This window comes from Salvia hispanica, chromosome 4, assembly GCF_023119035.1.
Source record: "Salvia hispanica cultivar TCC Black 2014 chromosome 4, UniMelb_Shisp_WGS_1.0, whole genome shotgun sequence".
In the NCBI taxonomy this organism is placed as follows: Eukaryota; Viridiplantae; Streptophyta; class Magnoliopsida; order Lamiales; family Lamiaceae; genus Salvia; species Salvia hispanica.
The window spans coordinates 31,591,570-31,603,750 of record NC_062968.1 but is presented as its reverse complement, the minus strand read 5'-3'; the positions used below and the strand labels follow the sequence as shown (position 1 = coordinate 31,603,750).

Here is a 12,181-nt window from a genome sequence, read left to right as displayed (position 1 = left end):
AAAAATAATAATAATAATAATAAATTGCGTTGGCCGATCGCAAGCCTGCAATGGCGGCCAGCGCATCGCCCAGCGTCTTCAAATCGGCGTGCGCTCGCCTAATGGCTAGCCGATTCAGCGCTCGCCGGTCGCAGTAGTTCGGCTAGCGCCGCGAATCGGCTAGCCGGTGGGCTAGCCGCTATTGGAGATGCTTTAAGGTCAATATTATGGCATATAAAACTGTCCACCCAAAATAAAATCATGTGCGAAACAAATTTAACCAAAAAACCAGACGTTTTGGAAAGAAAATACTCGGGAAATTTCGACAAAAAGCAGAAATAACATCCGATGTGATTCCTCTTAATAACTTCAATACTCTTTTGCATGAAAATAAATTATATGTAATGAACTTTTAGTGTGCCAACATTTGTCACTGCATAAAGACACAGACGAGGGCAAAAACTAACTAATTTTACTTGGTGCAAAACTTAAAATGTTACCAAAGCTTAAAACTCAAACAGTCGAAGCTCAACCATCCCCTCTTTTCGTTTCGGAGAGAACCAGGCCACCACCTTCCCAGACCCCAGGAGTCTCAGGCTGTAGTTCAAGCTGTATATTAGATCCTCCAGCTGTGGGCCCTGCTTGCTAGACAACGACCCAATCGAGAACTTTGAATCCACCCGGAAAACAATGGGACCGGCCAACTGCATCAACAAAACAAGTATCAACAATATCTATTTGCTAAGCTACTGTATTTAAGATTACTAGATAACGAATCATGCATCGGGTTGCTCACCTGCTGCTGAAAAATGAAACTGAGTCTGGGGGAGGACAATTCATTTAGGGATTGATTACTTTCTGCACTGCTGAAAAGGTTAACCACCTTTCTGGCTACAGCTGAAGCCGAGGCAATATCCAAGCGAGTGTCTATTCTGGAGAGGTCTCCAAAGTTATTTCTGAATCTCCCGTGTTGGAAAGTGTAGCATAGGGAGCCAAATAAATCAGCCCCAAAACGGCCTCTCCTCTGGGTTCCAGAAGAACTTTGGTTGAAGTCACCACGTAGCCACGCCTCACAAGTACCCCCTTAATGCAAAAGAGAATAAGCATGAAATAATTTGGAATTCCTAAGTAGACATTCATTAGTTCAATTGGCATTTAAATATCCATCCAGTTCAGACGGGGTGATACATATATGATATACCATGTAATATCGCTATTAGCATTTGAATATAGGAGATTTCTAAAGAAAGAAATTTAACTAATCTTGGGAGCGAATTTATGTTCTTGAAGGTGTATGGCATGACAAGTGAAGCAAAAAGTAATCATAAGAAAGATTGGTGTTTCAATCGAGATTGGGTCAACAAAAGTAGCACAAGCACATCCAAACCTAGAAATTACCTATAATTCCAGATATTGCTGCGTGTGGGTCCTTGAGACGGACATCATACGTGGGGTGCCAAACCTGACCATTTTCTGTCTCGACCGCGACATCATCTTTTGTTTCCTTTTGCCTCCACAAGTCCTTTGACTTCTCATAAGAAAAGGCAGCTTTTGCACATAATCCGGGCAATAAGGCAAGGGGACTTTCAGTATTAGTTGAATCAACAGCTTGTGGACTGCCACTATTTTTATGTAATCCGAATCGGTATCGCAATCCTGATTCTGTGACAAGAGATGAACAGTCCAAAGATATTGATTCAGGAACTTCCCAATATTTCCCTTTACGGTCTATGAAAAGCTCTGGCCATGCGGCTTCCAAAGTGATATCATGATCCGGCAGCTGCAGGTGAAGAAAGGTTTAAAACAAAGATTTAGCTGAAACAGAACAAAAAGACCACAGTGACAGACTCAACAATTGATTTTTGAGGGAATTTTTAGAACTTGACTGGGATACAAAACATAGCATATCCAGTACATTAAACTTTTACACTGAGGCAGGCATCATTTAGTTTACAAACCTGTCATAACACAATAACTCAAATCAGAAACCAAGCTCCAGGTAGGATTATAAGAACTTGACTAATATAAAAAAATGCACTGTCTCAAATATCTGACATTTTGAAGCAGGCATCGATAAGTTAACTACTCTTCCAGACAAACATTAAGAATCCAACCAGTACCAACCTCCCTGTAGTATATCATTCTATTTCTGTTTTATACTCCATATTTCATAAATCAACAAAACACTTCTGCTTAATATGTTTAATGGCCTAATACTAGCATCTCAATCAAGAAGATGGCAGTACACATAACACTGCATATCTCTATTCCCATTGCAACACGTCTTGCCTGTTAATATCAGCTGCGATTCTTCACAGACTAACTAAAGATGCCAATTATGGTCTGGCAGTTAGGCTAGCTGCAGCAATATGTTCTACCTATAGACAATCTAATAAACAATTCGGGACACTAACGAATCCAGAAGCTATAAAGGCTCCACCCTATGTGATCAGAACATCAACACAAGGAATCTAAGAAGATTCGACTAATAATACTCCATGAAAATCAACAAACTCGCGGAGGTGAACTGCTCCATGGAGAATCATACCTTGTGAAAGAGCATTGCCTTGGTGCGTCGATTCTTCCTTTCCCCATGCTTTTCAGTGCTCAGCAATACGGATGACGAGGGTGTGAGGGCAATCTGTGAGGTTAGACCTAATGCGTAGAGTGATTTATCAAGGAAATGCTTGCCAACATCTTTTAGCAACGGTAGCTCCCACTCTTCCGCAGCAGAAACTTCAGCTTTGATAGAGGAAATCAGCTTCTTTGGACGAAACTGCCCGATTAATCCAAGCCACCTATTCAATAAGGATCGCAATTCACCAGCATAAGCCCTCTGTTCAAACTTGAGAAATCACATTTTCCATAAAATTAATCCTCAATTCGTTCACACATCCCCAATCCCCAATCACAACAATTTCAAAATTAACCTAACATTCTAGTCACATAGACATAAACATAACCACGATTGTTACCAGTTGCCGATAGCAGCTCGGCCGATAAGGGACTGCAGCGCGAAAGAGCCCAATTCCTTGTGATTGATGGAAGGAGAGAACGACGGAATGATGCCCAAGGGGAAGCCGTTTCCCAAGAGAGAAATTTGCTGAAATCGGAGGGCTCTGCTGGCCCTTGCACCGTCGAGGGGTATGGGATCCCCTGGAATAGCTCTGCCTACGCCGTCAATGGCTTGCGGAGTTGAGACGTTGAGGTCCCAGAACGTAGCGTCCATTGCTGTGCGTAAGTTGGCCATTGCCGGAAAAGAGGTGGTTTTGGTTGGTGTGATTGGGGAAGGAGGGTTTTTGGTGTGGTTTCTTATCTAGTAATGAAATGACACATTTTCTGATTGCAGAGCGGAATACAAGGAGAGTGAGAGAGAAGAGGGTTTGTTTGGGTTCTAATTCTGTGTAATTACACTTTAGCCCCGATATTCCTTCCTATTTTCTAATTTTATCGTATAATGATTTTTTTTTGAGTGAATTACATATTTAGGACCTGCACTTATCACGACACGTTTGCGGTCCCTATACTTGTATTTATGCACGTTTTAAGGTTCTTTTCTTTTTTTGACATTTTTAGGACAAAAATACCTCCAAATAAATGAAGGGCAAATTTATATACTAAGTACTATTTTCTCTCCTTATACCATTACACATTCTTAACCCCGATTGCAGTAGAGTTTTGGGAGAATTCCTCACCACCGGCAACGGTCACCTGCAAATCCGTCGGAAACCTGTACACAAACACAGTTCTGTCCGAGGTCCAGTTATCTTGGTTCCTCCATGACTATGCCAGCCACGGCCGATACTCCAACGGATACTCCGGTAACGGCGGTCACACCGCCCACAATGGAAAATGAAGTAACAGCTTCACGGGAAAAGGAAAGCACAGTCATTACCTTCATGGCGAAGGCGGAAACAAAGAAACAACAAAAGAAAAAGATGGGAGTCAAGCTCCGGACGTCAAAGCCCATATCGCCGGTGGTGTTCAAGGATGGCAAGAAAAGATGCAGAAACTCTTATTTGGTGCCAATGTCACCCCTTCCAGAGGAAAGGGTTGCTAGAAAGAAGAGTCACTTTGATATGACCCCGGACACCAAGCAGGTAGAGCTTACCGGGGAGGAGACGAAGATGGGGAATAACTCATCAAAGGAAGAGCTGCAGAAATCGGAGGTGAACTTAGTAGAACACGGTGAAGAGGCCCAGGCACCGGTGCAGACAATGATAGAGCCGTCACCGGAAGTTCTACCGGACGAACAGGAACTGACGGAGGCTGAAAAGTACATTGACCTACAAAGTCCTTCCAACGATAGAGTAGGAGAGCTGGAGCAAAGTTTGTCCCTAGTGGTACATTCTGCACACTTAGCTCATTTGGGAAAAAATACAAATAGCCCTTTTGAAAAAGATGGTGGAGGGAATATTGAAATGACATGTTATCCCTACACTCCTAATGAGGAAAATATGCTCAGCCTCCGAATTGACCACTACTAACATAGCCGTAAATGACATGGTACTTGACCAAATGGCTGCTCAACCACTCCAGCTGAATGTCCAACCCCTGAGAAGGAATGAGGATACAATGAAACAGAATGAGCTCTTAGTTATTACGGGGCAGAGAAGGAATGAGGATACACTGAAACAAAACGAGCTCTTAGCTATTACGGGGCAGCAGGCTGATAATATAGTTCTCATTGAAGAAGGAGAAAGGATACAAGAGGGGCCTCATGAAGATGCGAAAAGGAGTGATAATAGCGTCTCTCAAAGCCTCTTCGATGAGCAATTCCCCCCTCTAATCGCCGGCAGAACAAAGAAACTTATGAGAAATTTTGAGAACGCCCATGGAGGAAAAAGGCAAGAAGAAAGAACAGGGGAGGGGCTCCCACGGAAATGAGAGTTGGGGAACTTAAATGGGAACAATATTGAGCACCCCCGGACCTTGGGCGAGACGGAAGGCCGGCCAAAACCACAGAGGGATGGTACAGGGACCCCCGGCATAAAACCTTCTATGGCAGTTGTGCTCAAACGGGGAGAAGCTGTGCCTAAAATGAATGAGCCAGTCACCTTCCAACCAGATAAAATCAAGAAGATTGGACATGTGAGTTGTTAGGATTGGTATACTGAAAAGCATATTTCGAGCATGTTGCACGGATAGAATTGCTTGTATACAATAAATTTTACAATCCACTTTTAACCCAAAGCGAGAAGAAGTAATTTTATCGCATTGATGTTTGCTTGTGCATTTATAATATGTTTCTCAAACATTTAAATGTATAAGAAGCAAATAAGTCTAATTCTTTTCTACATAGTAGACTGGTCGTGAACGACGTTCACAGAAGGTGACGCAGTCGGTTCTTTGTAGAAGAGAAATAGAATTTCACAATCTAGATAGGCTTTGGCTACCTATCGTGAAAGGTTGCAGTGTCAGTCCGCATATTTCCTTACCTTAGGAAATAAACGACACTGGTGTGGTATAGCACTGAAGGATCTAACGGTTGAGATAAGTCTTTCTTGCTATTTACCGAAAGACGAAGTCTCGGTGATTGTTATTTCTTAATCATTGTTGACATAACATTGAGCATACGATATTGATTATGCACTACTTTTTTTTTATTAAATGGTGCGGATTTTTCGCAATCCAAGAATCCTGATATCTTGGGTAGTGGTGATCAATGTCTAGAGGTGCTAGTATTGTTATTGCAATGAATCGTGTGCTGGGTGAGTCCAGTTTGATAATATCCTCAAGAGGTGTTCGAAAAAGGTTTTATTATTCAGAAACCCGGCCGGTTGGAATTTATTCCAGAATAATAAATAAAGATTTTGAACTAGACAACTCTTGGAAAAAGATATTAATTAATTAAAGTCAAATAGCAGACTTAATTTGATTAATGGATATTTATATCTTTAACACGGGAAATAATAAATTAAAGAGGTAAAAGCCCGTATTACTCGTAATTTGGGATTGGACGGGTAGTCAATATTATTATACTATAGTGGATGATAATAATATTCTGTTTGGACTTGTATTAAATTGGGGCTCAATTTAATTAGTAAAAGTCCAACAGGTTTGGCCCAAGTCCAACCTCCATGGATCCCTAATCTGGCCCATCATAACTCAATATAAAAGGAGATTAGAAAGGAGATTTAAAGTGATTTAATACATAAATTTTCGTGCTCCCCTCTGGGAGTGGACGAAAAGTCAGTTTTCTCAAAAACTGATATTCTGTCTTCTTTCTATTCAAGCCCTTTTCGATTCTGACAAGCTTTGCCCACCCAAAGGTCATTATCTGAGTTCGGGATACAGATTAGAAGATTCGTGGTCAAGTACGAAGATCTTCATGTGGAGAAGGAGCAAGCAATCGTCGATTCTTTGGAGAATCAGATCGGTAACCCTAATCCGTAGAATATCATGAATTAGGGTTTAATTCCTTAAAGCATGATTTATGTGCGTTCTTGTATGCAATTTTGATTGTTTAACATGTGGTTAATTGATCCCATAATCAGTCAAATAGATCTAGATGCATGATTTATTTGTTTATGCATGACTTCCGCTGTGCAAGGGGCACCAATCCCCAACATGAGTCTCGTTGAGGGGAAACCATCGATCTACTTCTCCGGTGAAGACACACAATTTCTAGCTGAAAGGATGGGGCACACAATTATTGGTAAGTTCTCACATTCTATTCCTTCGTCTCACCAAATACAAAAATGCCTGAGTAATATGAAATTTATTGGAGGTTTCTCATGGAAATACATCAATGCAAAACATGTGGCGATTCAAGTGGAGGATGCAACGGACTACGCGAAGTTGTTAGTGGGGCAGAATGGTATGCCGGTTTGGTATGTGGATAGACATCCGATGAGAGTGTTCCGTTGGTCGCCGGAATTCAACCCTTATTTCGAAACTCCAATCGCAGCAGTATGGTGCAATCTGGTGGGGCTGCCTATACATCTTTTTGAAAAATCAGCTCTATTCACGATAGGTGGAATGCTAGGAAATCCTATCCAAGTCGACCATGCAACGGCTTCCCAAACAAGATTATCATTTGTCAGGATATGTGTGGAAATAGACATCTCAAATCCGCCTACGGAGGAATTTATAATTGACATTATGGGAAGGGAAGTGGTTCAAAAGGTGATATGGGATAAGATACCACTGTTTTGCCGGGAGTGCCACTACGTTGGACGCTCTAGCTCGGCGTGTTACGCCAACGGTCAAAGGGAAAGACCGATGAAGAGGAACTACCACACACCTAGACACAACAACTCAGCCGAGACACAGCAACAAAGCCGTTATCAACCAGTGGCAGGAGAAAATGACTCGGGGAAGATAGCAACACACCAGAAAGTGCAAACAGAGGTACCTAATCAAGATCATCATGAGGCTTCTGCTAGTAATGAGAGGCAACATTGGAGCAATGATAGAGGAAAGGAACACAATAAACCGAGCCATGGAGCGGAGAGGCAGAGGGAGGTGGATGAAGACGGATTCCAGATACAGAGGAGAAGGAGGGGACCTAAGCAAAGTCACCCGAAAATTCACAATAGTGGGTTGCCTAGGACAAACTCAACTGGGGATATCGGACATCAACAATTTGCTGCCAAACCACAAGACAACCAAGCTGGAGTTCTCCATCTCAGTGACCCACAGAAATCCAACCAAAAGCAGGAAATGACTCCGTATTGGGGGAGGCTTGATGAAGCATGGAAAACATTTGTGAAACCAAGCTACTATAAGTAGCTCGAAGACGGAAGGTTTGAAATGAATGACATGGAAGAAGGGTATGAGGAGGAGGAAGAACCTAACACCATGCTGCTAGATCAAGAGGATGACACAAGGCCACCAGAAGGTGCGTTTAGCATGCTCCCCATATCGGATGGAAAAAATGATGAGCAGATGAAGGAAGGGGGCAGTCCGCCTCACACAACCTTACTCCCCAATGATGATTAGCCAGTTCATGTTTTGGAATGCTAGAGGGCTAGCCAACGCAAGCACTCAACGTATCCTAAACCGATTAATTAAGTCACACAAACTGTCACTTGTTGCAATTATAGAGCCTTTGGTCCCACCTAGGCCTGAAATTTGCAAACGACTGAGGCTTGAGTTTAAAGCTGCGAACATCAACAACCAAATTTGGATTCTTGCGGAGAGGGAATGGCAAGTGGAATGCTATATCGATACAGAACAAATTCTTCACGTACAAACCAAATCAAAGGAGTTTAAGGCTCCCTTCATTTTATCAGCAGTCTATGGTAAATGCTCGGGTGGAGGGAGATAACAACTGTGGAGATCAATGAGGGATATTGCTGGGAATTTGGACGGCATCCCATGGATGATAGGGGGAGACTTTAACATCTTCGTTTCTGAAGAAGAGCGCCGAGGTAACACTCCCTGCAGCAGGACTAAGAGGAAAGAAATGAGCGAGTTTGCTGAAGCAATCAGCGATTGTCAACTTTTGGATCTCGGGAGCGATGGAGCTCAATTCACCTGGGCAAGAGGAGAATTATTTCAAAGACTCGACAGAGCGCTTCTGGGCGAGGGTTGGGCCTCAATCTTCCCCAACACAAGGGTCACTAACCTGCCTAGAATTGGATCTGATCATGGTCCTCTGTTAATCAGATGCAATGACAACAAAACTACCACAAAATCCTCCTTTCGGTTCCAGATTATGTGGGTGAGACATCCTACATTCGTCACAGAAGTAAAGAGGGTATGGGAAGAAGAAACGAAGCTAAGGGGTATGAGGAGACTGCACTTAAAACTTGCAAGAGTTAAGAAGCGGCTTAAAGAATGGAATAGAAACACCTTTGGAAACCTTTTTGCCAACATCGAAATTGCAGAGATGAAGGCGGCAGAGGCGCAACAAAACTATAAGGACAACCCCACCCTGAAGAACAGATGTCTAAACAATAAAGCAACGGCACACCTCTTACTCACACTAAAAATGGAATAGGATTTCTGGAGACAAAAAGCATCCATTAAATGGGTTGCCGAGGGGGAAAGAAATACATAATATTTCCAAGGATGGGTGCGCCAAAAGCGAACCAAAGCAAGAATCCATGAAATCAAAGACGGTAGTGCGATCATTACCGAGGAAGAGAATATTAGATCTTCGGCAGCAAACTTCTTTCACTCCTTACTTACTGGAGATGAGGGGGACCTTGAGGAACCTAATCTTGACTTGATCAAACCTCTACCCCCTGAGGTTGACATGGAGTTATTATGTTGCAACACACATGGAAGTGAAGAAAGCTGTTTTTAACATCTCGGCAGACCGCGCTCCGGGACCAGATGGGTTTAACGCCTTATTTTACCAATCCTGCTGGGACATTGTTGGAGGGGATGTCACAGCAGTTGTGGAAGATTACTTCGGTGGTGCCTACATGCCCCGTAGCTTCACATCAACAATGATCGTCCTCCTGCCTAAGAAGGATAGGCCGACTACCTGGGCGGAATACAGACCGATTAATCTATGCAACGTCTCAAACAAAATTATCTCCAAAATTCTGGCAAGTAGACTCGCCCCGATCATGCCATTAGTAACATCTCCTAATCAGAGCGGATTTGTGCAGAGACGTCTCCTTAGCGATAATGTCCTTCTGGCGCAAGAGATGATACAAGACCTGGGCAAGGGCTTCCCATCTCCGAATATTGCAATAAAGCTTGATATGGCGAAGGCTTACGACAGAGTACAATGGCCTTTCTTGCTCAAAATAGTGGAAAGAATGGGCTTCAGTAGAAAATGGATCGGACTCATTGAGAGAAGCATCAACTCAAATTGGTTCTCCGTTCTCATCAATGGAACACTGAGAGGTTTCTTCAAATCTGCGAGAGGACTACGTCAAGGGGATCCATTATCACCAGCGTTGTTCGTGCTTGCGGCGGAATACTTCTCTAGAATGTTGGACGAGACCATCATCGGAGACAAGGAGATGGAATTCAGTACAGCTAGACGCACCCCAGGGATCTCGCATCTTGCATATGCGGATGATATCATTGTGTTCACAAAGGCCAGCCGAACATCCCTTCGCAAACTCAGCCAATGTATCGACCACTATGCGTCTACATCCGGACAAGAAGTCAACATGGGTAAGAGAAACTTCTACTTGGATGACAAATACAGAAGTTGGGGACGCAGAGTAACGAGAGCAAGTGGATTTCAACAAGAAAGCCTTCCGTTTGAGTATCTGGGAGTTCCTATCTTCCGAGGCATCAAAAAGACGTCAATGTTCATGTTCTTAAGAGACAAGATCTCGAAGAGAATTCATTCATGGTCCCATAAATACCTCTCCTTCGGTGGGCGGCTAACACTCATCAAAAGTATGTTGGGAGCCATTCCTCTCCACGTCTTTCAGGTGATCGAACCCACGAACGAGGCGATGGAACAGATGGAGAGCATAATTGCGAGATTTTTCTGGGGTTCAAATAATGACATCAGAAGTACACATTGGATTGCATGGGAGCAAATTTTCCACCCCATTGATGAGGGGGGATTAGGCATCAGACGATTAAGAGATATGGCGGAGGCATTTAGCATGAAATTATGGTGGAGATTCAGGGAAAGACAGTCGCTATGGGCAGAGTTTATGTTTAAAAAGTATTGTCATACCGCCCCCCGTCAGAGGTGAAACCCCTGAAAAGAAGCAGCCCCACTTGGAGATGCATGATCCGGGCCAGAGCAACGACACACCTGCACATGAGGTGGTCTATCGGAGATGGGGCCGCAGAACTCTGGAATGACATCTGGTTGAATGACCGGCCAATCAGAGGCATGGACCAACCGGAGGCGAGTCTACCGCGTAAACATGTCCACGAACTGTGGATTGACAACAAATGGGATGAGACAAAAATCAAAGCAACACTAGTGCCCCTTGGAGCGCCGAACGATCTGGTGGAGAAAATTATAGAAGTACCGATTGATGGAGAGGGTAAAGACACTGCGAAATGGAATTCTACAGCACATGGAGACTTCTCTACCTCGTCGATGATACGCCCGGATTTTGCACTGTTTTAAGGCCATTATTTGGTCCGTTTTTGTTATCAAAAAATCACTCTACATGTCCATTATTTGCATATTCTATATATTTTGGTATTTTGACGTGTTTTGTGAAAAATGTGCATATTTGAGCCGAAAAGGGGAGTAAAAATGCATAGTCTGGAAATCTGGACTCGGACCGGCGACCAGCGACCGGGCGACGGGCGACCGCCGCGCCCGCGGTCGAGAGCTATGCGGCGGCCCGCCTCGGAAAATTACGCTAGGAGAAGAGTCTCGCCGGGCGACCGCCGGAGGACATGTGGCGGTCCGCCACCGAAGGGTCGAGTCTCTCGGACTCCAACGCGGCGACCGGCCAGGCCAAGGTGCGGCGGCCCGCCCGGAGAGAAAGGCGGCGAATCCGACCAGCCCTAAATTTGCTCCAAGATTTACCAAACTTTGAAGATCTTTTCCTTCTATGATGAGGAATAATCTTCCCCTATAAATAGGACCTCAAGCTTCATCAAAAAGGGAGTTTCACACAACAAGGACACATTCATAGAGAAAGAGAGTGACTACTTGCAACATTCATAGAGATCAAAAGCTAGAGTACTTCAATTGTGCAAGGAGTTGGAGAAGGATTTCAAGAACATCAAGAACGACAAGGATTCAACCTACGGGTTTTATTTGCTTTAGTTTTATGTTCAAATTGTTTTCCCTTCAATCTATGTTTTTAGTTTATTCAGTCATGTGTAACTAAACTCATAGGATTCTAGGGATGTGTTAGTAGCAACTTTGGTTATACAATTCCGTTTTCTATTTAATATCCGTTTTGTTTTTACTTTGTTTCTTCCCTAAGTTAATCATGATGCTTCATAATTGAGTGACACAATTATGTATGATTCAATACAACTTGCTTCATAACTGTGACAGAGTTCTAGCGAGTTAGATCCACTTAGTAGACACTACAGTTAGCTTCCTTTAAAACGGCACTTGTTAATTGAGAGTGAGGACTTTTCAAGGGTCTTAGGAGCTTTTTGGAGTTACGTGTTAGGATTGACAACCCTAATGTTAGTAATCAACGTTTGTATCGCATGAGCATAAGCTAGGTGACTCGTCCTTTCAAAGTATTAACTGTGCTAGGGTATTGTAGTTTGGAATTTGTATAACCATAAAAGTGAAAGCACATCCCTGGAATTCCCCTTATCTCTATACTTTTCTCTCCGTGATTTGCTT

The 12,181-nt window shown here is 43.3% G+C and overlaps 2 protein-coding genes across 2 annotated transcripts; one reads left to right on the top strand and one right to left on the bottom strand.

Annotated features, from left to right (window-relative positions):
• Positions 1 to 330: 330 nt before the first annotated feature.
• LOC125223458 (protein TRIGALACTOSYLDIACYLGLYCEROL 4, chloroplastic) lies at positions 331 to 3,337 on the bottom strand. The gene is made up of 5 exons (XM_048126620.1): positions 2,955 to 3,337; positions 2,528 to 2,777; positions 1,378 to 1,759; positions 776 to 1,062; positions 331 to 683 (listed from the first exon to the last, which is right to left on the bottom strand). Exons 1-5 carry the CDS (start codon positions 3,227 to 3,229, stop codon positions 486 to 488), a joined length of 1,392 nt encoding a protein of 463 aa, XP_047982577.1. The 5' UTR covers positions 3,230 to 3,337; the 3' UTR covers positions 331 to 485.
• A 3,212-nt stretch (positions 3,338 to 6,549) lies between these two features.
• LOC125220907 lies at positions 6,550 to 7,713 on the top strand. Its single transcript, XM_048123040.1, has one exon. It carries the CDS (start codon positions 6,550 to 6,552, stop codon positions 7,711 to 7,713), a length of 1,164 nt encoding a protein of 387 aa, XP_047978997.1.
• The last annotated feature ends 4,468 nt before the right edge of the window (positions 7,714 to 12,181 follow it).

Coding starts and splice junctions, on each gene's coding strand:
- LOC125220907 (XM_048123040.1), top strand. CDS start 6,550: ATGAGTCTCGTTGAGGGGAAACCATCGATCTACTTCTCCGGTGAAGAC.
- LOC125223458 (XM_048126620.1), bottom strand. CDS start 3,229: ATGGCCAACTTACGCACAGCAATGGACGCTACGTTCTGGGACCTCAAC. Junction 2,778..2,954: donor CGAGCTGCTATCGGCAACTG/GTAACAATCGTG, acceptor CTTATTGAATAG/GTGGCTTGGATTAATCGGGC. Junction 1,760..2,527: donor AGGCAATGCTCTTTCACAAG/GTATGATTCTCC, acceptor CTTCACCTGCAG/CTGCCGGATCATGATATCAC.